Source organism: Mirounga leonina, unplaced genomic scaffold (genome assembly GCF_011800145.1).
Source record: "Mirounga leonina isolate KUSES-001 unplaced genomic scaffold, KU_Mleo_1.0 Mir_115, whole genome shotgun sequence".
NCBI lineage: Eukaryota > Metazoa > Chordata > Mammalia > Carnivora > Phocidae > Mirounga > Mirounga leonina.
In genome coordinates this window covers 26,527,220-26,548,610 of record NW_023270268.1, presented here as the reverse complement: position 1 = coordinate 26,548,610, position 21,391 = coordinate 26,527,220, and the positions used below count along the sequence as shown (strand labels likewise).

The window sequence follows — 21,391 nt, the reverse complement described above, 5'->3', positions numbered from 1 at the left end:
AACAAAATGTGGTGTATCCATACAACAGAATATTACTCAGTCTTAAAAAGGAATGGAATTCTGGGCGCCTGGGTGGCTCAGTTGGTTGAGCGACTGCCTTTGGCTCAGGTCATGATCCTGGAGTCCCGGGATCGAGTCCCGCATCCAGCTCCCTACTCAGCGGGGAGTCTGCTTCTCCCTCTGACCCTCCCCCCTCTCATGTGCTCTCTCTCATTCTCTCTCTCTCAAATAAATAAAAATAAAATAAATCTTTAAAAAAAAAAAAAAAGGAATGGAATTCTAACACACGCTACAACATGGACGAACCCTGAAGATGTTAGGCAAAGAGAGAGAAGCCAGTCACAGAAGGACAAATCCTGCATGATTCCATTTATATCGGGTACTTATTCATAGGGACAGAAAGTAGAACAATGGTTGCCAAGGGCAGGGGGTTGGAGGGACTGGGGCGTTGGTGTCTAATAAGCACGGAGCTGCAGTTTGGGAAGATGAAAAAGTTCTGGGGATGGATGGTGGTAGGCGTGGCCCCACAATATGAATGTACTTAATGCTGCTGGATTACACACTTCCAAATGGCAAAATGTATGTTCTATATAGTTTCCACACCTCTTTAAAAATATGAAGAAAGGGGCGCCTGGGTGGCTCAGTCGTGAAGCGTCTGCCTTCGGCTCAGGTCATGGTCCCAGGGTCCTGGGATCGAGCCCCGCATCGGGCTCCCTGCTCGGCGGGAAGCTTGCTTCTCCCTCCCCCGCTCCCCCTGCTTGTGTTCCCGCTCTCGCTGTGTCTCTCTGTCAAATAAATAAATAAAATCTTAAAAAAAAAAAAAAAAGGCAGCAGCCGCATGGGGAGTGGCCGCACTAAAAATGACAGGCCCAGGGTTACTGCTAGACAAGTTAGAGCCCAGGGAGCGAAGCAAGCCAGAAACACTCTCAGCTGTTCAGGCTTTACTGAGTCACACGGCTCCGCCCCCTCGTCAAAACATCCCGGGCCACACACTGAAGGCCACATGGGCTGACAGATACGTCAAAGCAGCCTTACAGACAAGCTGCAGCTCAAGGACAAAAGCCCTCAAATCCATCAAAGCCAGTGTCCTGCCCCCACCCCAGCTGGGCGTCGGGGGGCTGTGTTCTACCTCCTCTCGGCAGAATTTGGGCTGGGTTTTCCCCCTCACAGGACTGGATCTGACCCATTCCTGATCTGACATGACATTGGGAACAATAAAGTTAACGCAAATTTTTGATAAGCAAATAGAATTTCTACTGGCCCAACAATTACAAGCCTTTGTAAACTCTTGCTGGAAAACGAAGCTCTTTAAGTCTCCTCTCCACTGCGACTCTGGATGGATGGACATGGGCATTCAGACAGTAGAAAAACACCACCACAGGATAATCTCTTACACAAAAAAATAAATAAAAATAGGAGATATAAATCAAATATTAACAGAAGACATGGAGACTTCTTTTCTTCATTTATTTTCAAAATTTTCTACAACAAAAAGTTTCTTTAATGGAGCTGAAACCTAAGCTCATGCAGGGTTTCTGCGGTCAAACACACACGTTATCTCACTGAAATCCTAAAGACAACCTCACGAGAGAGCCAAGGCTGCTCTGGTAACCTGACCCCTGTCACATAGACAAAGATGCAGAGGCCCTGGGAACATAGCGCCTCCTGATACACACTAGAAGCAGATGTTTTGAAGGCATCCCTGAGACCATCCCCGCTGTACACAGCCAGAGGGTCCATAAATATAGAAAGGAAGGGGGTGGGGATAAGAGAGAGGAAGAAAACAGGAAGCCCCACTTGGCAGCCCCTTCACCATCAGGAAGGTCAGAGGATGCGTGTGCACAAACAGACTCACCACCTGGCCCGAGCCCAGACAGCCCACCATGTGCGCAGATGAAATATGACAGCCGCAACCAGCCTCAGCCTTTGAGCGTCCTTCCAGTTCCTCGGCTACAGACCAACAAAGTCCCTTGGGGTTGAGGGGTAGGGGTCCCTCTGGGCCTTCCCCGCCCTTCTTCTTCCTGCCCCACCTGCAAGAAGGCAAGGGTTCCTTTAACAATCATCTTGGCCTCTGTTGGCTGACAGTGAGTCAGTCACCCCCAGGGTCTGGGTATAATCTCAAGAGACCTGATGACTCAGTGGCTCACCCACAGAACTCCACAATTGTCACGATCATTGTCCTCACCAGCCAAGAGAAGGAATGAGAGGAAGGAGCAATGCCATAGGTCGCAGGTGCCCAGCAGCGGGACCCTGCCAGCCCAGCTCCCTCCTACCTCTTTCCCCATCAGAGAGGATTTGGGTACAGAAGAGAGTGGTGTGAAACCTACCCCAGATGTGTCACAGACAACTGGGGACCTACCCAGCATGAGATTTAAATGGACCCAACCCAGACAAAGCTGGATTTACCAGCCGTGTTCCTACCCCTCTGCTCACGTGGCCATGTGGCAGGTAAGTTGGGAGTCAAGGGCAATGGAAGAAACGCTCAGAACGCCAAGGGCGGGCCAGGAGGAGCATGGGCTCTGCTGTTGCCTGCCAACTCGTCATTCACGCATCTGTTCAGGCGTTCATCACAGAGCTGCACTACTATAAACAAGTAAACAATAACAAGTCAGCTGGACAGAGTGCTACGGAGAAATGGCAAATCAAGGAACGAGGGATGGGGGTGCTAGAGATGGCGAGTGGCAGTTACGTCAATGGTAGCCCAGGAAGGCCTTGTTGATAAAGTGGCATTGGAACAGAAACCTGAAGACAAAGAAGTGGACCACGCAAGTTCTGGGGTTAAATCAATGACAAGCAGAGGGACCAGGAAGTTCAAAGACTCTGAGGTAGAAGCACATGTGACAGGACTACAGCCAACAGTGGACATCTCCCACCAGCTGGGGCCAGTGACCTAATGGACCAACCTCCAGCATCCCCTGAACCACAAACGCTCCTTTAGCCAGCTCTGTGCCGAAACCCAAGCTCCAGGGACCAGGTGGGCAAACGTCTGCCACAACTCCAAGGGCTTGGTTTAACAGACCACTCTTAATCATCCTGAGGCGCGGGCACGTGGGTGGTTTTAAGGATATTTGTGGGCTCAAGAGAGGCAGAAGGCAACAAATTCAAGCTTTGAAGACTTTCAGAAAAAGAGATTTCATAACCTCCTCAGTATTCATCAGTGCTTACATTAAATTATCAGAAATTTCTTCTCAAACCCTTCATGCTGCAATCGTACATCAAGAATACTTCTACTCTGGGCTACATGGCAGCAGGGTGTGGCGGGGGAATGAGACATCCCCAACTTGGGGTGCACCTGAAAGACTGTGGGACACAGGTACTTTTGAGAGAGAGCACCTCAGGGCTCTGGAGCTCCTGGGGACTGGCCAGCACCTTTTGAGAAGGGCTTCATTCCCTGGAAAGCCAGAGGCCTGGGTGGGGCCCAGAGAAAGGTAGAAAGCGGAGTGGCTGCTCAGAGCTTGCAGGAGACCAAGGAGTAATTGGCACTCTGATGTACAACGCCGTGCAGCTGGCCAGGGAAGGAGACCGGGTTCAGGCAGCTATTCCGTCTAGGAACAAGGCAACAGATCTGGCAGGCTCCAAACAGAAAGCTCAGCTCAGGGTTCAGAGTGCGAAAGCCAAAAACATACCTAGGATCTCGGTAGAACCACCAAAGCCATCAAGGGGATCCCCTGATGAGAAACTGGAGAGGTGCATGGAGGCAGCGCAAAGGGGAAGAATGCCCAACTCCTGGCCTCTGACCCTCAATGGGTCTGATCTGAACATGTTCTTCCATTTCTGGGGCTTCATCTCTCAAGGGTTCACCCTCCCATGATCTCCCCTTCCACACCTCCACCTGCCTGTGCACATGGTAGGTGTCCAAATACCTGTTGCTCACACTTTCTTACCAGCAGAGACCACAGCTTCCATCACATAAACACATACAAGGGACGGAACCCAAACTCTGAAACCCGCCCCCCACCCCGCCTAGGCCTACTTTGGGTGGCAAGTCACACTGAAGAGACACGGGACGGGGAAGCCAGAGTGGACGGAGGTTTGTGAAAGCCCCCAGCCCCGGGGCCTGCTGAGTGTTGGGGGCTCTTTTCCTCCACCCCCCTGCCCCCCGTTCATGGGGCCTGGCTATCAGAGGCTGGGAGGGGACGCAAGCACAACACTGCATCACATCAGTGGTGACAAAAGAAGACACACTGTGAAGTCAGAACTAGGTCCCACGCCGCACAAGATGGCCCAGCTGCCGGGGAGTGGATCTGGGCACCAACTCGGCATCCAAGTGGCACCCACTCACGGGGTCATCCAAATGCCAGCACCCACACTCTATTAAGAGCATCAAGAGCTGGAATGGAGCAGCTTGTGGGGGGAGGGGAAAATAAGAGGCTGTCTTCAAATGCAGCTGTTTACAAAGTCACGGTCATTCTGCATCTCCGGGGACTCGTGCTTCTACCCTTCGGCGGGAGGCACAGCCGTCAGAAGGTGCACCCCAGACCCGGTTTGGGGCGGCAGGCAGAGGCAGGGCAGACGGTCTGCGGGGCTACCTTACCTGCCTCGCCACCCTGCGTGCCTCCCAATAGGGCTTCGAGTCCTCCACGGCTTTGCCAATTTTCTTCACCAGTTCGTCCAGTCTCACCGTTGCTTCCACCAGAACAGAGCGGAACTTCTGACGAGCATCCTACACCAAGGAGAAAACAAGGAAACAGTTCAGGCTTGAGAAGGCATCCAGGAAGATCCACTTTCCCTAACTCAAAAGCACCAAGGAGAGCCTGCACACAAACCTACAGGCCCCGAAATAAATACTTTTACAACACAGTGTCTAGAGCAGCGCTGTCCGAAACGTTCTGAGATACTGGAAACGTTCTACCGCTTGCACTGCCCAGTATGGCAGCCACTGGCCACATTTGGCTACGGAGCACTTACAATTGGCTGAGACCGAGGAAATGGGTTTCTAATTAATTTTAATTAAATATATTTATATTTTAAAAATAAGTGCAGCTAGTGACTACCATATGAAGGTAGACAACTCAGGTTTGGTTTAAATATTTTTTATTTATTTGACAGAGAGAGAGAGAGAGAGCACAAGCAGGGGAGAGGCAGAGGGAGAGGGAGAAGCAGGCTCCCCACTGAGCAGGGAACCCAACGTGGGGCTTGATCCCAGGACCCCAGGATCATGACCTGAGCCGAAGGCAGACGCTTAATCGACTAAGCCACCCAGGTGCCCCTTAGATTTGATTTAAAAGTTCTGTTTGGGGGGGCACCTGGGTGGCTCAGTCGTTAGGCGTCTGCCTTCGGCTCAGGTCATGGTCCCAGGGTCCTGGGATCGAGCCCCGCATCGGGCTCCCTGCTCCAGGGGAAGCCTGCCTCTCCCTCTCCCACTCCCCCTGCTTGTGTTCCCTCTCTCGCTGTGTTTCTCTCTGTCAAATAAATAAATAAAATCTTAAAAAAAGAAAAAAAAGTTTTGTCTGGGTCCTCAGAGGAAGACTTCTAGTCCAGCCACCCCTGGCCACCAGTCCATAATGGTGGCCCCATTCCTTACACTCCCATGGAGTCCTCAACCATATGATGTAGTCTACATTAAACACTGTGTGGAAACTTCCCACGCGCCAGCCCCTGCTGGGCCTCGGGCTTGGTGCCTGTCTCCAGGGCACTTCCAATCTGGTGGGAGAGGCACGCACTATAGCCCATTCCAGAAAAGTCTGTGCCAGGATGAGAATGGTACCAGTGTCGTGGAACCCAGCAGCAGAGAACCTCGCCAGGCCAGGTAAGGTGGGGGGGGTGGCAAGAGGGAGACTTGTGGGTACCATCTACACAGAAGCCAGAAGTGCGAATGCTCACTTGGGGGAGGGAGAGGAAATACCCAGCCCCGAGTGGAGGAGCCATGTCCAGCAGAGAGGGGTGAGGGAGAGGCATGGGATTTCAAAAAAAAAAAAAAAAAAAACCCGGACGAAACTAGAAGTCTGGAATGTGGAGAATGGCAAGAGATAAGGGTGGCCACCCACGCTGGAGACAGGTAGAGCAACCTAGGCTTCCGATAAGAGTTTGGAAAGGAGGAACCGGCAGGTGGGCCGTTCCAGGCTTAACCACGCTGTGAAAGTCAACAAACCCAGATCCGCGGACTTCACAAGGAGGAAATACAATTAAAAAGGACTTTACAAATACAATAATATAAAAAATAAAAAAGGGGGAGGGCGCCTGAGTGGCTCAGTCGTTAGGCAGCTGCCTTCGGCTCAGGTCATGATCCCAGGGTCCTGGGATGGAGCCTCACATCGGGCTCTCTGCTCCACGGGAAGCTTGCTTCTCCCTCTCCCACTCCCCCTGCTTGTGTTCCCTCTCTTGCTGTCTCTGTCAAACAAACAAACAAATAAAAAGAAGGACTTTAGTCCAATGTCTAGGAAGACCTATTGGAGAGCTGGGTTAGTACTACACAGACCCTATACCCCTTTACTCCTTTTCCCTTTAGCATCTGCGTGACACGGCCACACGTGGGGGGGGGGGGGGTGGAGGGAGAGGCTCACATTTGAGAGGGGAAATGGATACTCCGAAGAGGAACAACACATAAACACCAGCCGTGGGGCTGCCCCAAGACCAAGCAGCCATCCTGCTGGCAGAACCCATGTGCGCTCCACTGGCTGCAGAGGGCCTGCCTCACAGGGAACTCTCTGAAATCTCTAAACGTCGAATCGTAGGGGCCTCTTGGGCCAATGGGATGGCTCATGGGGGTGAAGGAGGTTCTGCTGACTTCTATTTCATGCCCGTCTATCATATGGCGCCAGGGCTTGCTAGATGGCTTTGGAAACGAGGCCAGCACCCCAGCATATGAGGATACTGCCTTTGCTTTGTGTGGCAGTTTCTCAGCTCCTGAACCCCAGACTGCTTCTGACACTGGCCTTGGTCCTCTCCCCCAGTCCTGTATCGTCATCGTCATCATCATCTTCTCTGCCTTCTCGTCTATCTAGCCAGGCCCAAAGTCACCTGCTACAGCTTCTAAGGATGAAGAACACCACTAGGTTTGTCTTCCAGGCGCCGGTGCCTAAGGCAGCCCAGGGACTAGTAAAGCTCCACTGAGCTTCTCCCAGCCTTAACTTCCAATATGTAGGAGGCGGCATGTTGTCTGAAGCCTGGAATTTTATATATATTTTTTATATATTTTATATATATATAAAATATATATATAATAAACCTATAAATACAAATATATATATTTATGTATTTATATATATATAAAATGTAAATAAATATATATATTTCACATGAAAGATATACATATATAAATAGACCCAATCCCATCCAAACCTCTGTGAGGCCCTAATCAGCTAACTTCTTTATTAATCATTTTTATCACCTATTAAATAGCTACTTTACATCTTATAGGGAGGGCGGTTAGAAGGAATAAAGGAGAATGCAAATGTAAAACAACTAATAGTTCCTGGACACCCAGCAGATGCTCGGTAAATGCACACAATCCCCCCCCCACCATCTGGCATAAAAAGAGACCCACGTCCTATTTAAAAAAACACCAAGGAGGTCTCTCTGAGGCAGGTGCGGCTGACATGATAGAAGGAGCAACCTGGGGGCGCCTGGGTGGCTCAGTTGGTTAAGCGACTGCCTTCCGCTCAGGTCATGATCCTGGAGTCCCGGGATCGAGTCCCGTATCCGGCTCCCTGCTCGGCGGGGAGCCTGCTTCTCCCTGACCCTCCCCCCTCTCACGTGCTCTCTCTCTCATTCTCTCTCTCAGATAAATAAAATCTTAAAAAAAAAAAAAAAAGGAAGGAGCAACCTGTTATACCGTGTGGGCAGATGCTTTGCAAATGCGCCACATGCACGACTGAATTCTCAAAGTCCCCACCATGGGCGGCAGCACCAGTGCTAAGCCCGTCCAGACCAGTGAGAAAACGGAGGGCCCAATCGGTCGGCGTGTGAGCCAAGGCAGATCACGTCGTCACTCTGGGCCTCATTCGCAAAATGAGAATTGGGCCCCAAACCAGCAGCCTGTGGGCCAGTAGGCTTAGTGCCTTTGGTCTGTACCGTGTACTAAATGCCAGGAAAACCCATTAAAAAAAAAAAAAAAAAAAAGTGGACTCTCAAAACTTCTCATAAGGGAAAAGAATCTGATAATCTGGCAACACTGGGCCCCCATTCCTACCTGGCACCCGCCGAGAAGTAGAATATGAGATGCCCCCTCAGAAAGAGATTGCCCCTTCCAGGCCCCAACACCCCCCCCCCCCCATGCCTGAATCACACCCGGCCTGCATCTCTTATTTAGGTGCCCAGCCCAGCCCCTGGAGACTTAATTTGCCAAAGAGCTATTCTGGGCTCTGGTGACTAGAACCCACCCAAGTCTGCCTGTGTGAGGGAGAGGGACGTAGAGCGCAGATGGCGACTTATTACGTGGCAGGCACTATTAGAAATGCTTTAATTCCATCAATTTGTGCAGTCGCTAACAACCTTAGCAGGCAGGTGCTACTGCTGTTATTGGCATTTTACAAAGAGGAAAACTGAGGCACAGAGGTCGCCTGCCTGAGGCCACCGAGCTGGGACATGGCAGAGCCAAGATTTAAACTCAAGCCGTAAATAAATAATGTCACGTGAGAAATACTAAGACCTCAGTATACACACGGTGCAACAGACCTACAACTGGGAAGGCCACGCAAAGTGTCATCCAAGCCAGGCCGCTAAGAGAGGGGATTTGCGCACTTCCCCAGACAGAGCGGCAGCGGCACTAGCCGCGGAGGGAGGAGCGTGTGAGCAAAGACCCGCAGGCCAGCGGGCAGGTGGGGGTTGGAACAAGAAGGGGCGCGTGTGCGGAGTTACGGCATCGGAACTTTATCCCATGCACCGTGGGGAGACATGGTGGATTGATTGATTTCTACGTTAGTCTCAGTTGACCTCCCATGCCCCCGTCAGAAATGCCCGAAGAACGCGTTCTACCACAAAAAGGAAGGTGATGGTAGTTCACTGGAAGGCTCCGCTGTGAAGCACGTCCATGACGGCGGTCACGTGACCACTGAATATCGACTGCATCATAGTTCTGTTGGGAGGAAAGGAAGTGTTTGGAAACGGGGTGCCTGGGGGACCAGGGGGAGGAAAGAGATTAAAATCCCATCTTCCAAGTGGGATGCTGGCAGATGGTAACAAACTGACAAATCAACAAGCAGCCACACAAAGCCCACTGTTTAGAGTCATAGAAGTTACTACCTAGCCAGCTAAAATACATTAAACTGATTAGACTGCCTTTATTTATTTTATTTTTTTTTTAAAGATTTTATTTATTTATTTGAGAGAGAGAATGAGAGACAGCACAAGAGGGAAGAGGGTCAGAGGGAGAAGCAGACTCCCCGCCGAGCAGGGAGCCCGATGCAGGACTCGATCCCGGGACTCCAGGATCATGACCTGAGCCGAAGGCAGTCGCTCAACCGACTGAGCCACCCAGGCGCCCTAGACTGCCTTTAAAGGAGGAAAAAAACGGGAGTGGGGTAGGAGGACGGGTCACTAACGCAGGGGTTTTTTTTGGTTGTTTTTCCCTTTTTAAAAATTGTGGTAAAATACCATGGTGAATTTTTAAGCAGAGGCATGACCGGATCAGATCTGGGTTTTACCCAAGAGTGAACAGGGCTCCTGAGGTGATTCTGGCGGGCAGATTCAGGGACCACCAGCCTGGGTAAGTGTCTGGCCACCAAAGGGTATCGCACCCAAGAGACTGGATTTGACACCAGCGTTTCCCTCTATCAATGAGGCTGTGTTGGCGGGGACGGTGACGCGCGACTGGCTCACGTCCAACCCCCAACAAGCCTATTCATCCAAGACGCATTAAAAGCTGAACACAAAGCCAGCCTTCTCCTCGAGAAGATAAAGCAGACCCAGTTTTACCATTCCACACAATCACAGCCATTTGAGTAACCACTCTCCACAAATACTGGAGCGTGCGAGTCCACAAACCAAAATCTCTCCCGCCTGCCCAACGTTAACAGCCCTGATTCTCTTGGGCCTCACCCAGGGCCCAGAAGTGGTCATGTGACCCAGGCCTGGCCAATCAGATTCGGATACTCCTAGCCTCGGTGACTGTGGAGGGCGGGCATGTGACCCATCAGAACCAATGAGACTTCATCCTGGGACTTTTCTGAAACTGTTAGAGGAACTGTTTCCTCTTGAGATGGCGCGAGAATGGAAGGAAAGCGTGGAGCAGATGGCAGCCATCTTGGCACCGTGAGAGAAGAGCCTGAGAGTAGGAAGTCCCAGCAACACTTGGAGCTTCTGGACCCAGCAATGCTGCACAGTCTAACCCTATACTCCGCCTTCCCCAGAGCCAAAACGGTGCACACACACCCCCAGCTGTCACCACTGTTTTATATTTTGCTCAAGCTAGTTGAAAATAGATTTCTGTCGGGGCACCTGGCTGGCTCAGTCGTTAAGCGTCTGCCTTTGGCTCAGGTCATGGTCCCAGGGTCCTGGGATCGAGCCCCGCATCCAGCTCCCTGCTCAGCGGGAAGCCTGCTTCTCCCTCTCCTACTCCCCCTGCTTGTGTTCCCTCTCTTGCTGTGTCTCTGTCAAATAAATAAATACAATCTTTAAAAAAAGAAAATAGATTTCTGTCATTTGCAATTGCATGAAGCCTTTAAAAAAAAAAAATGAGAAAGATGCTTTAAGGTAGTCATATCAGTGTAGACAGGGAGGGGAGCGTCAATCTATAGTCCATACCACAGCAAAGCACTGTAATATGGTCAACTGCCGAAGGTTCTTTCCCCTGACAACAAAGCCATGCTTATATGGAGCATAATCTCGAACTTTAATTCAACCTAACCTGTATAAAGTATTTCTTTAAATCCATCATAATGCCAGTTGGCCACATCTTTAAAGACCGCTTGCCACAACTGAATTTGTGCTTTTTGCCTTAGTTCCTACTTCAAGGAGGATCACTGACCATGATTGTCGTATCACCTACAATTACAGAAAAATGTGTTTCCCAAGACCAGAGGGGAGGGTTGCTTCCAGGAACGTCCGGGGAGGAGAGAGAGCGGTTTTCCCCACAGTAAATGACCCATGCACTTTTGTATAAACTACTCTCCTGAGAACGAGCAGATCTTTCACCGGTCAAGAAAAACAAGTCATTTACCATCTGGGGCTGTTGACCAGCTGATTTTTTAGACCAGCAGGTGAAGAAGTTCTAAAAGAGTTCCCTCTGCTTGGATCCCTCAGCTCTTCAAATCTGAAAACCGTGTCACTTCTGTTAGGTGACTCAGACTGAGGGCAATTTTTTCAAGCCAAGAACTGCTGTGGGTGGCAGAGAGCCCTGTCTGAATGTGTCAGTGTGTCAGAAATACACCCAGGGTCAGGTCAGCACTCGGGCTAAAGCAAACCGGCCCGCGCCAGCCTGCCTTGGAAACAGCGTGCCTGGTGTCTCCACAGTGGGGACGAGTCTCTATTCTCTGGCCAGTCCACTGATCTAGGCTTCAGTTAGCTCGCCTGTAAGCTGAGAATGACGGCCTGACCCCTTCACAAAGGTGCCTCTAGAACCAAGTAAGCTGAAGACGGGGCATCAGTTTTTTAAAATAACTGTCTTTTTCTTTCCCTGCGGGGACCCAGTGTGCAAGGGCTCCTTGCAGTAGCCTCCTTGGTAGTGTATGCAGCCTGGTGGCTGTATGGGTTGCCCTACGGGACCTTGGAGACAACCCCTCTCAGTGGACAGTCACGTCTAACCTCATGCTATCTCCAACCTAGGCTCCAGACAGGGATGCGATGTGCCCTTGGAAAGCCCCAGGGCACATCGGCCAAGTCAGGTCCCTCTGTACCAAGCCACAGAACAAGGAGCATGTGATCAAGACCCTACGCAGGGCCAAGTTCCCTGGCCGCCAGAAGATCCACATTTCCAAGAAGTTGGGCTTTACTAAGTATAATGTGGATGAATTTGAAGACATGGTGGCTGAAAAGTGACTCATCCCACATGGCTGTGGGGTCAAATACATCCCTAATCGTGGCCCCTTGGACAAATGGCAGGCTCTGCTCTCATGAGAACCTCCGTACTGCCCCCTCCCTGTTCACGCTCACCAATAAATCCTACTTCCTATCAAAAAAACAAACAAAAAAAACCCCTGTCCTACAAATTAAAGATGCTGCCATACTTCAAAAGATCCTTAGTAATGCCATTTATAAATACACCGCTGCTTCAGAAAGATTTCACAGGCATTAACTAAGCCACACAATGACCCTGTAAGACGGGCTTAGCAAGAATGACGGTCCCCAGTCTGCAGGTATCTCAGGCCACAAGCCAGTGCGTGTCAGACTTCAGACAAAAGCACACACCTTCAGTCTTTTCGTCAAATGTGGTTCGCTTCACCTGTGGTTCCCATAGTGCGGTCCAGGGCACCGTGGGGGGTCCCTGAGCCTTTACTGGGAGTCTGCAAGGTCAAAACCATGTTCATTATCACGTTGGACTTATTTGCCTTTTCACCTTCATTCTCTCATGAGTGTTCAGTGGAGGTCTCCAGAGACCACTTGGTATGTGCCATTGCAAGAGATGGAACGCAGAAGCAGAGAACTCAGCTCTTCTATTAAGCCAGACTTGCAAGAGACTTGTTAAAAAAAAAACAAAAAACACACTATTAAATGATTACATTCCTTTTATGAATTTTTTGGTTTGGGAAAATAGTTGTTGCTGATCAAATATGTGTCAACATGTAATAGGTTTATTATTTTTTAATGAATATAGGTTTTTAAAGGACTATCAAACAAGTTTTTACCTTTTCTAACACAGCACATCTTATAGGTATTACCCACAAATCCAGAGCTCTCTGGGGTCCTCAATGATTGGATTACACGTGTGTAGAGGGAACCTGAGGCCAAAAGCATCAGTCTGCTGTGTAGCCTAAGCCACACTCTTCTCCTTGGGCCAGCCCCGCAAAGACCTCTCGCAAATTAGAAACACCGGTGTATTTGCAGTAACAGTGGAACAGTTGTTCCTTCTCAGATCTTTCTTGAATCCTTCTGCTTTTGTCCAAGGAGGAGGCCCTATTGGGTGCTACCTGTCTCTGTGGCACCTTCCCACATCTTCACATTCGCCAATCTCCTCCTTAAGAAAAGGGGGAGCTGGTCTAGCTCAGAGCCTTCCACAGGGAAGGGAATCTGCTAAAATCTGAGAAGCAAAATAACAAATCCACTGGAAACAAAAGAGCACTGCTTTGCAAGTCACCAAGCTGTGCCCTTCTGAGTTGGGCACTTGTACATACATGTAAGTAAAATTCTGCAATAAAAAGCTTGCTTTCAGAGCACAGTACCATAAGCACGGAGAAAGGTCTAGAACTGTGGAAGCGCTATACTGTACACCTGAAGCTAACACTGTATGTTAACTACACTGGAATTAAAAGTAAAGACTTGGGGTGCCTGGGTGGCTCAGTCGTTAAGCGTCTGCCTTAGGCTCGGGTCATGATCCCCGGGTCCTGGGATCAAGCCCCGCATCGGGCTCCCTGCTCAGCGGGAAGCCTGCTTCTCCCTCTCCCACTCCCCCTGCTTGTGATCCTGCTCTCTGTGTCTCTCTCTGTCAAATAAATAAATAAAATCTTTAAAAAAAAAAAAAAAAGTAAAGACTTCATAAAATAAAAAGCTCGCTTTTAAAAAACGTATTTCCCCTTGATGGCTTTCCGCTTACAGTCATGAAGTCTCCATGTCAAACAAAGTGAAGTAAAAATGTGAGTCGATTTAAAGGAAAATATGGAATAAACAGTACATGCAGAATTAGGATACGGTAAAATTATGACAGTGGCAGAAGAATACCCAGAGTTAGACACGTAAAGTCTCCGTTTGCAGGCATATTCTCGAATTACATGACAAAAGGCACCAATGGAAATGGTCTGACTTACTGACCAGTTATAAGGTACCTGGAATGTTTTTATGTTTCCTATATACCATGGGTTTTTTTTCCACCCCTCCAATCTATTCTTTAAGAGCACTTGTGGCAGCTATTAAAACACACCAAGAAAACACTTTGAAACAGTGTTTGGGTGAAAAGGGTAAGAGCTCTCCAGGGCTGTCTGACAGAACTTTCTGCAAGAAAGGAAATGTTCTGTATCTGTCCAACAGAGAAGCCACCGGCCACATGTGGCTAAATGAAAACGTGAAAGGTGGCTAGTGCAACTTCCTCAATTCCTAATTACATTGTAATGTTTAAATTCTAATTTAAATAGCCACATGTGGCTCGTGGTTGCTACCTGGGACTGCACAAGGCTAGCTCCTGACCCTGGATTTCACTCCACTTTTCCACTCTGAGAGACCACGCCACGCTCCTCAGGCCCTCCAGCGGCCTGCTTTCCTTGCCCTGTCCAGTTTTCCTTCCCTCAGTCCCAGCCTCCATGGGGAGTGGCTTTTATAGCCTTGGGGCGGGGCAGGACAATCTCATTTTTCCTTCAGGAATTTTGCAGCAGAGGCAGAACTGGAAAGAAGGCTCCAGGGTAGAGCCAGGGCCTAGAGAGCCCACCCAGCAAGGCCAAGGCTCGAGCACACAGGAGCCAGGAGGAAGCAGAAGTGGAGAGGGGAGGGGGGAGGGCAAAAGAGCAGCAGGGAGCTGGAGCCAGCCACCCCCCCACCCCCCAGACATTCCCCATCGCCATGCAGGCCCAATTCCACATCGGCGAGTGGCATCCCAACTAGAAGAACCTGGTTAGAACAGCTCTAAAGGAATGGCAACATGCATGCAAAAGAACAGGGAAGAAGAGAGCCGGGCCTTCCGATTGGAAGGAGTCAGTCATTGCTGGGAACCAGGTGCCTAATCCCTCCCTTCTGACTCCCTTTTCTTTTTCACCTTGAGCTCTGACTTCAGTCGCAGAGGCCTCCTGGGGTGTCTGCCAAACTCACCGGTTCCTTCCGTGGGGACTCTCCCCCCCTGCATCCTTTAGAACCTCGCCACCATATTTCTGCTACAAGACCCGCTGTCAGGGAAGAGAGGAAGCCAGAGCAGGGAGAGATAAAGCGAGAGCAGACAGTGAGTCAAGGCCAAGGGGAGAACAGAGGAGGCAAAGGAGGAAGGCTTGTGGGAGATCAGCTGGGCCCTAGACTCTAATCTTGCAATTACACAGCCAGATAAATTATCAATCAAACCAAGGCACTGTTGACCGTGAGGTGGAGCACTATCAATAACTAGGCTAGAACAACGGATGTGAACCAAGACGGTCGGGCCAACTGGGATGTCTGGGCTCTCTATGCTTAAGGCTCTATGGTACTTCCCTCCCTTGGCTTCTACGAAAGATTCCTTCAACCTTTCAGAAAATCCTCCCTTTTACTAAAGCTGTCTGAGTGGCTGTGGGCCAGAGTGTAGGGGATTCTAATCCCAGCTTGGGTGCTGCCCAGCTCCAGACCCAGGGGCAGGCCCTATGCAGCTGGACTGCCTCGGTGACAAGGCCAGGTGCTGTTTCCCCTTTTCATAGCACCACACCACCTGCCCTGGTTCTGAATTATCAAGAGGTTCCTTCCACAGAGAGGGGGGAAAAGGAAAGAAAAGATGGTGGTCAATATAGTTTCCTGATGCAAGTTCCCCTTGTTCTGAGGTTAACAGAGGTCTTAGAATTTTCTTTAGGCCCAAATAAAACCAAGTTCCTCCTACACAGAAAGGCTGTTCTAGAGCTCTGATATGACTCTAGGACGTTTCCAAACACGCAGGTGAGCACCCAGTCCCCTCTCACAGGACATCACAACCCACCAGAGCTGTCCCACCAGCCCGGACCATGTGGTTTCCCTCGAAGATCTGGCCAACGTCAAGATCCCATCCCCAAGGGAGGTCCTGCCATTTGGAAGCTGAGTTAAGTCAGCTGGCAGATCTGGGAATGAGGAAAAGTCTCTTCCTTTCAAATTTTTAAAATAATTTCAGACTTGGAAAAAAAGGAAGCTAAGATACAGATATGACGTCCCTTAACCCTAACGGAGTTCAGCACATAGTTCCTAAAGATGAGGACATTCTCTTACGTAACCAGAGTACAATGATCAAAATCTGAACGTTAACACAGATACAACCAATTAATCTGGTCTCTGACGTTATTCAAATTGTATCAACCGTCTCACTATTGTCTTTCATAGTAAAGGAAAAAAACCTTTCAGGATCCAATCCAGGCTTGCCAGCTTGCAGTTAGTTGTCGCATTTCTCTAGTCTCCTTTAATCTGGAACAGTTCTTCAGTCTTTTTTTGTCTTTCATGGCCTTGATATTTTTGAATAATATGAGCCAGTTACTTTGTAGAATGTCCATTTGGAAAAGACTCATTCAATTCATCTTTTTTGTTGATGTTACATGTGCATGAGCCACCAGAATGGAATTTAACCAATTATAAAACAGTATGTTTAAATAGCCCAAGGTCCCAAGCACTACAAAGGAAAAAACCCATAGCTCTTCAAATCTTGGGGTACAAGGGTCAGTCCTAGTTAGCCCTGGAGGAAAGATTAAAGTTACATAATAACCCTACATTCTCACACTCTCTCTCTCACACGCTCATCCTCTCTCTCTCTCTCTCTCTCTCTCACACACACACACACACCCACCCACCCACCCCGGAAAGACTGACAGGCCCCAGTGCTTTTCCATTCATGGCCAAACATAAGTTTTTAAACCCACAGGATTCTTTGTGTAAGAGGAGGCAGAATTGCTGAAACCACGGCATTTTCCTGAGTTCATCCACAAGTGAACTATTTCCATGTTTACACCAAAAGGCTTAACACATTTGCTCAACTTCAAGACCCACTTTTTTCCAAAAATTTGCAAATATTACCTTTTGGATGGATTATACTATTGATGTGCAGGTTTATCAGGGGTAGTGTTTCAACAAACATCCAAGTCGGAATGCAATACAAGGTCCATTTTATAGTTAACGCAAGTTTTAGAATCAGGGCAATATGGCAAATTCACGTAACCTCAGAAAGCTCTAGAGATCATGGATTGCAGCCTCTCTTGGAGGCACAATTCCACCCGCCACAGCATTCCAGGGAAGCTAGCCATCCTGCCTCCTTTGGATAACCTTCCTCCTATCTGCAGTTCGTCAGAATGGAAAGAAAGGAGGGCACAGGATGCAAAAGAACCAAAGTCAAAATCCACTGCCATCACTTTAGAGATACAGAAGAATCCACCAGAAGAAATAGCTAAAAACATTAAAAGTGGTTGTTTCTGGGAGTGGAACTCGGGGATGGGAAGGAATGAGGCAGAGGACCTTCATTTCTCAGTAAAACTTCTCAGGGGCTTTTCCTTACCTATATGCAAGTAGTGCTTCAATAAAAATAAAATTTTAAGTCTATTAGAGCATAGATTGACCAAAGAGCTTTTGTATTTCCCCTATCATCAAGACTAAGAGGGATTCATAATTCATTTGGCATATGGCTAAAGTCAAAATCCCAGGACTTTGCCGATCATTTGGCTCAGATGCTCCCATTTCACAGATGAGGTAACTGAAGCCTCAGAAAGTAAAGTTCCCCTCCCAAGGATGTATACCCGGTGAGAATCAGAGCAGAGGGTGAACACCTTGTCCCCTACGTCCTACACCAGCATTCTCTCACCCACAGTCTTGGTGGGGACCTCAGAATATGCATCCTCCACATCCACAACACACATCCCCAAACTACTTAAGGGCATGGCCTCCAGCTTCAGACTCCTGGATTTAAATCTTGGCTCCCCGACCCGCTGGCCATGTGACCTGGGAGAAGGGGCTCAATCTTACAGGGCCTCCGTTTCTCATCAGTGTTCTCAGGTGCTGTTGTGAGACTAGGGTAACTATATAACGCACTTACCACAATACTGAGCATGTAATCAGCTTCCTGGAAATTATGCCTTTTATGTAGGTGCCATTATTTCAATAAATGACAAAAGGTAGAAAGAACCAACATTTGTTGAGCATTACGTGCTAGGGAACCATGCCAGGCACTTTATAAACATCCCTTATTTAATCCTTAACAGCCCTGCAAGATAGGTATTGCCCTTCCCATTTCAGAGAGAAGAAAATCAAACCCAGAAAAGCAAACAAAACAAGCAAACGAACCAACTTTGCCAAGACTGCTCAGCTTATGAAGAGGCAGAGGGAGAACTCAAATCCAGCCCTCCTGAACTCCAGAGCCCACGCTTTCCACCACCACGTGCTAGGCAGTAAGCATCTATTGACTCCAAAACAAGTTTTCCTACTCATTTTTGACCCTATGTTTTATTACATAAAGTGTGGTTTGCTTTAACAAGTTCCAGCTTGGGGAGTAGATCCAATTTCCAGCAAATGCATGCAATACCGAGATTCTATTTCCCCAGTGGGGATGCAAGCAAAAACCAGGGGCAAGGAAAGAAAGCAGCATGTCCAGAGCTGCCCAAGAAGCTCTAGAACCTCCCCTCCACACCCCCGAATTTATAAAATGTCTGCCTAGCTACTGCACTTTTGGCTTTAGGCTCCACTAATGTTTTCTAATAGGCCTTGAAGCTGTATCATCATTTTCTCGCAGACAAAATTTTTAAGAAATGGGCACAGTGGCAAAGAATTCCCTAAAACAAGACCCACAGCATTGCTAAAAAACTGTTCCCTTTTGTTTTATTGTTGCTGGCTGGCTTAAGGGTCGCTGAGAATGCTAACCAAAGTCCTTGCTTGGCTAGCTGGTTAACCATTAAAGCAACTCGACAAGGCATTAGGAAATGTGGCTGTTTATTAAGTAAATGCACACCAATGTCCTGCAGGCCTCAAAATATGAGTCCCTGTCTGTACATCACCACCATGAGCATAGCAGTTTTAAAATGTGGCTCAAGATTCTTGGGCACTGCTCCCCATCAAGAGATGGAATCTATGTCCCCTCCTCTTGAATGAGGGTGAGCTCTTGACTGCTTGGGCCATAGAATGTGACAGAGCGCTGCTATGGGACTCCCAGGGCTTAGACAGAAAAGGCCACGCATGATGCTTCCACCGGGTCATGTGGGGATGCTCAGAGTCGGGGGAGCCAGAAGCCATAAGGAGGTCAGAGGGCCTGAGGCATCGGGCAGGAAAGGCCAGATTCAGCACTCTCGTTGAGGACCCCAGCTGAGCTCCCAGATACTGGAGTGGGTCTCCTCTGATGTCCTGTCCAGTCAAGCCTTCAGATGATCACAGCCCCTGACACTGGACTGCCACTGCAGGAGACCCAGTAAGGGAGAACCACCCAGCTGAGCCTTCGGCAAGTTCCCGACCCACAATCATGGGCAAAAGAGAGCAGCTGTTCTAAGCAAAGAAGCTGTGGGGTAATTTGTTGGGCAGAAATAGTAACCAGAACAATGAGGCCGGACAACACCCCCATTATACTCTTCTTCCAAGAAAGCCAAAAACTGGGGGAGAGAACCTCAAATCTGCAGGCTTCAAATCGAGGACAGAATCCTTGCATGCTAGCTAAAAGGGGAGGGTAGACGAAGACAACCAAACCCCATTCATCATGCCGCAGCTGAGTCTAATGCCAAACAATGGAAGAGTTTATATTAAGTGGGCTTGTCTGAGGTTATAACAAACAGCGGATGTTCCTCTCATTGTCTCCCCATTAGCAGTTTCTTTCTGTCAGAGCAAACATTAATATCTCTTGGATAATCCAGCAAAACACAGCAAAGGAAAAAAAATCAGGCAAGAATAGAACAAATTTTTTTTCCATCTTCCTTTAAGGAAATGAAAGAGGCTGATGCTCTGAGCTCTGGAAGAGGTGCTCTGCAAATTATCATGACAGCCTTGGTGAAGATGCACCACATAAAAGCCATACAGTCTTTCCTGCTGGAAACATCGACATGAGGATCAGCAGATTGAGTAACTCTCAAAGAGGAGGGCCAGGCAAAGAGGACTGGAATACTTATCAAACGATAAGGTTCAGTAGCTGTTTAATTCATCCAGCCAAAACACATACACACCCCACTACGTTAAAAGTCCCTACAATAAATGCTCAGAGGGAAAAATAGCAGCTCTATATGAAAAGGCAACAGCCCATGGGGACCACTGCTCTGCCGACTCGGTGACCAGAAGCTTCTATCCACCACTGGGGCAGCAACAAATCCATCAACCCCCTAGCCTGTTGTCTTCTGAGGTGGGGACACTCTGTGGCACCTCAGATCAGAGGGATGGCATCTTGGATAAACCTGAGGATACAGTCACATTCACTACGGAAAAGTTCGTTTGTAACGTTAACAGCAAATGCCTACATTCCTATGATGGGTTCCAGCTGAGGGGCCGGCAAAGTTCTGTATCATCTCACCGGTCTTCACAGCTTCAAAGGAAGACCTATCTGATTTTTTTTTAAGGCAATAAGAGTCCGTTCCAGTATTAGATCGCTATCTCTGTGTTCTCACTAACAGCCCATACTAACGGCAGTTTGCTAATGGAGCGCCAGTGAGTGAGTTTGTGCAAGACTGCCTCTCTGTGCCCACAGTCCTCATCCACTTAAAATTCATATAGTAACTCAAATTCATGTAATAACTACGTTTCAATATGTAAATATTCCTAATACTTGAAAGGTTTCCCACTATTATATCTTGGGGATTTTTGTGTCTTATAGAAAATGTATAAATGAGGGTTTCTTGGCTATAGACGATCCTAAAATGCCTTTATGGCACTTTTCATGCCGCCATGAATTACCACAATGACCGTTTAACAATATAGTAATTCACCAAGCAAACCCACTAACGTCAGGGTTTATCTACAATTAAGGCAGGGACTACCAATCTGAACATTTTTTCCCACCAGCCTTCATAGTTGCTAAAATTCCTTCCACAGAAATTCATTTCTTGAACTCATAAAGACATCTCTTCATAATAGTGCTTCATTCTCCACCCCCATCCCTTGCTTATGGTAATGATAAAATACGGTCACTGTGAATAATTCAGAAAATACCAAAAAATGAACCATAAAAATCACGCGCATTCTTAGCAACTAACATTAGTAATCACATCTGTGGGTACATTTTTCTAGAGCCATACTTCTCAAACTATATGGTAATGGATCTTCTTGACCCCCAACCCGCTGTGAATCAATGCTTCTGCGGAATACAAAAATAAGCTGCATTTAAAAAATTTTTTTAAAGATTTTTATTCATTGATTTGACAGAGAGAGACATGGCCAGAGCAGGGAACACAAGCAGGGGGAGTGGGAGAGGGAGAAGCAGGCTTCCCGCGGAGCAGGGAGCCCGATGCGGGGCTCGATCCCAGGACCCTGGGATCATGACCTGAGCCGAAGGCAGACGCTTAACGACTGAGACACCCAGGGGCCCCAGTAACTTCATTTTAAAAAAAGTTTCCAAAGTCTTACTCTCAATTTCTGTATTTACTTCACCTTAATTGGTAATAAGCAGTTCATAGTCTGTGGACCACACTAAACCTTTCTTCTCTCAGATGCACAGATTCTGTTATTGTATGTACGTATCATTTTACATATGGTCTACATATAGTTTTATGTATACTTCAATTTG

At 48.3% G+C, this 21,391-nt stretch overlaps 1 protein-coding gene and 1 non-coding gene across 4 annotated transcripts in view; one reads left to right on the top strand and one right to left on the bottom strand.

Moving 5' to 3' along the window:
* Positions 1-21,391, bottom strand: part of SH3BP5 (SH3 domain binding protein 5) — a 74,650-nt gene that overhangs the window by 43,218 nt on the left and 10,041 nt on the right. For all 3 annotated transcript variants that reach the window (XR_004677349.1, XM_034994527.1, XM_034994517.1), the window contains exon 3: positions 4,535-4,663. Coding sequence is in view for 2 of the 3 variants with exons in the window: in XM_034994527.1 (XP_034850418.1) it covers positions 4,535-4,663 (129 nt within the window). In the remaining variant the exon portion in view is untranslated. The remainder of the gene's footprint in view (positions 1-4,534; positions 4,664-21,391) is intronic.
* Positions 11,520-11,656, top strand: LOC118007199. The gene has a single exon (XR_004678326.1). It is a non-coding gene; the product is annotated as a small nucleolar RNA SNORA70 (small nucleolar RNA).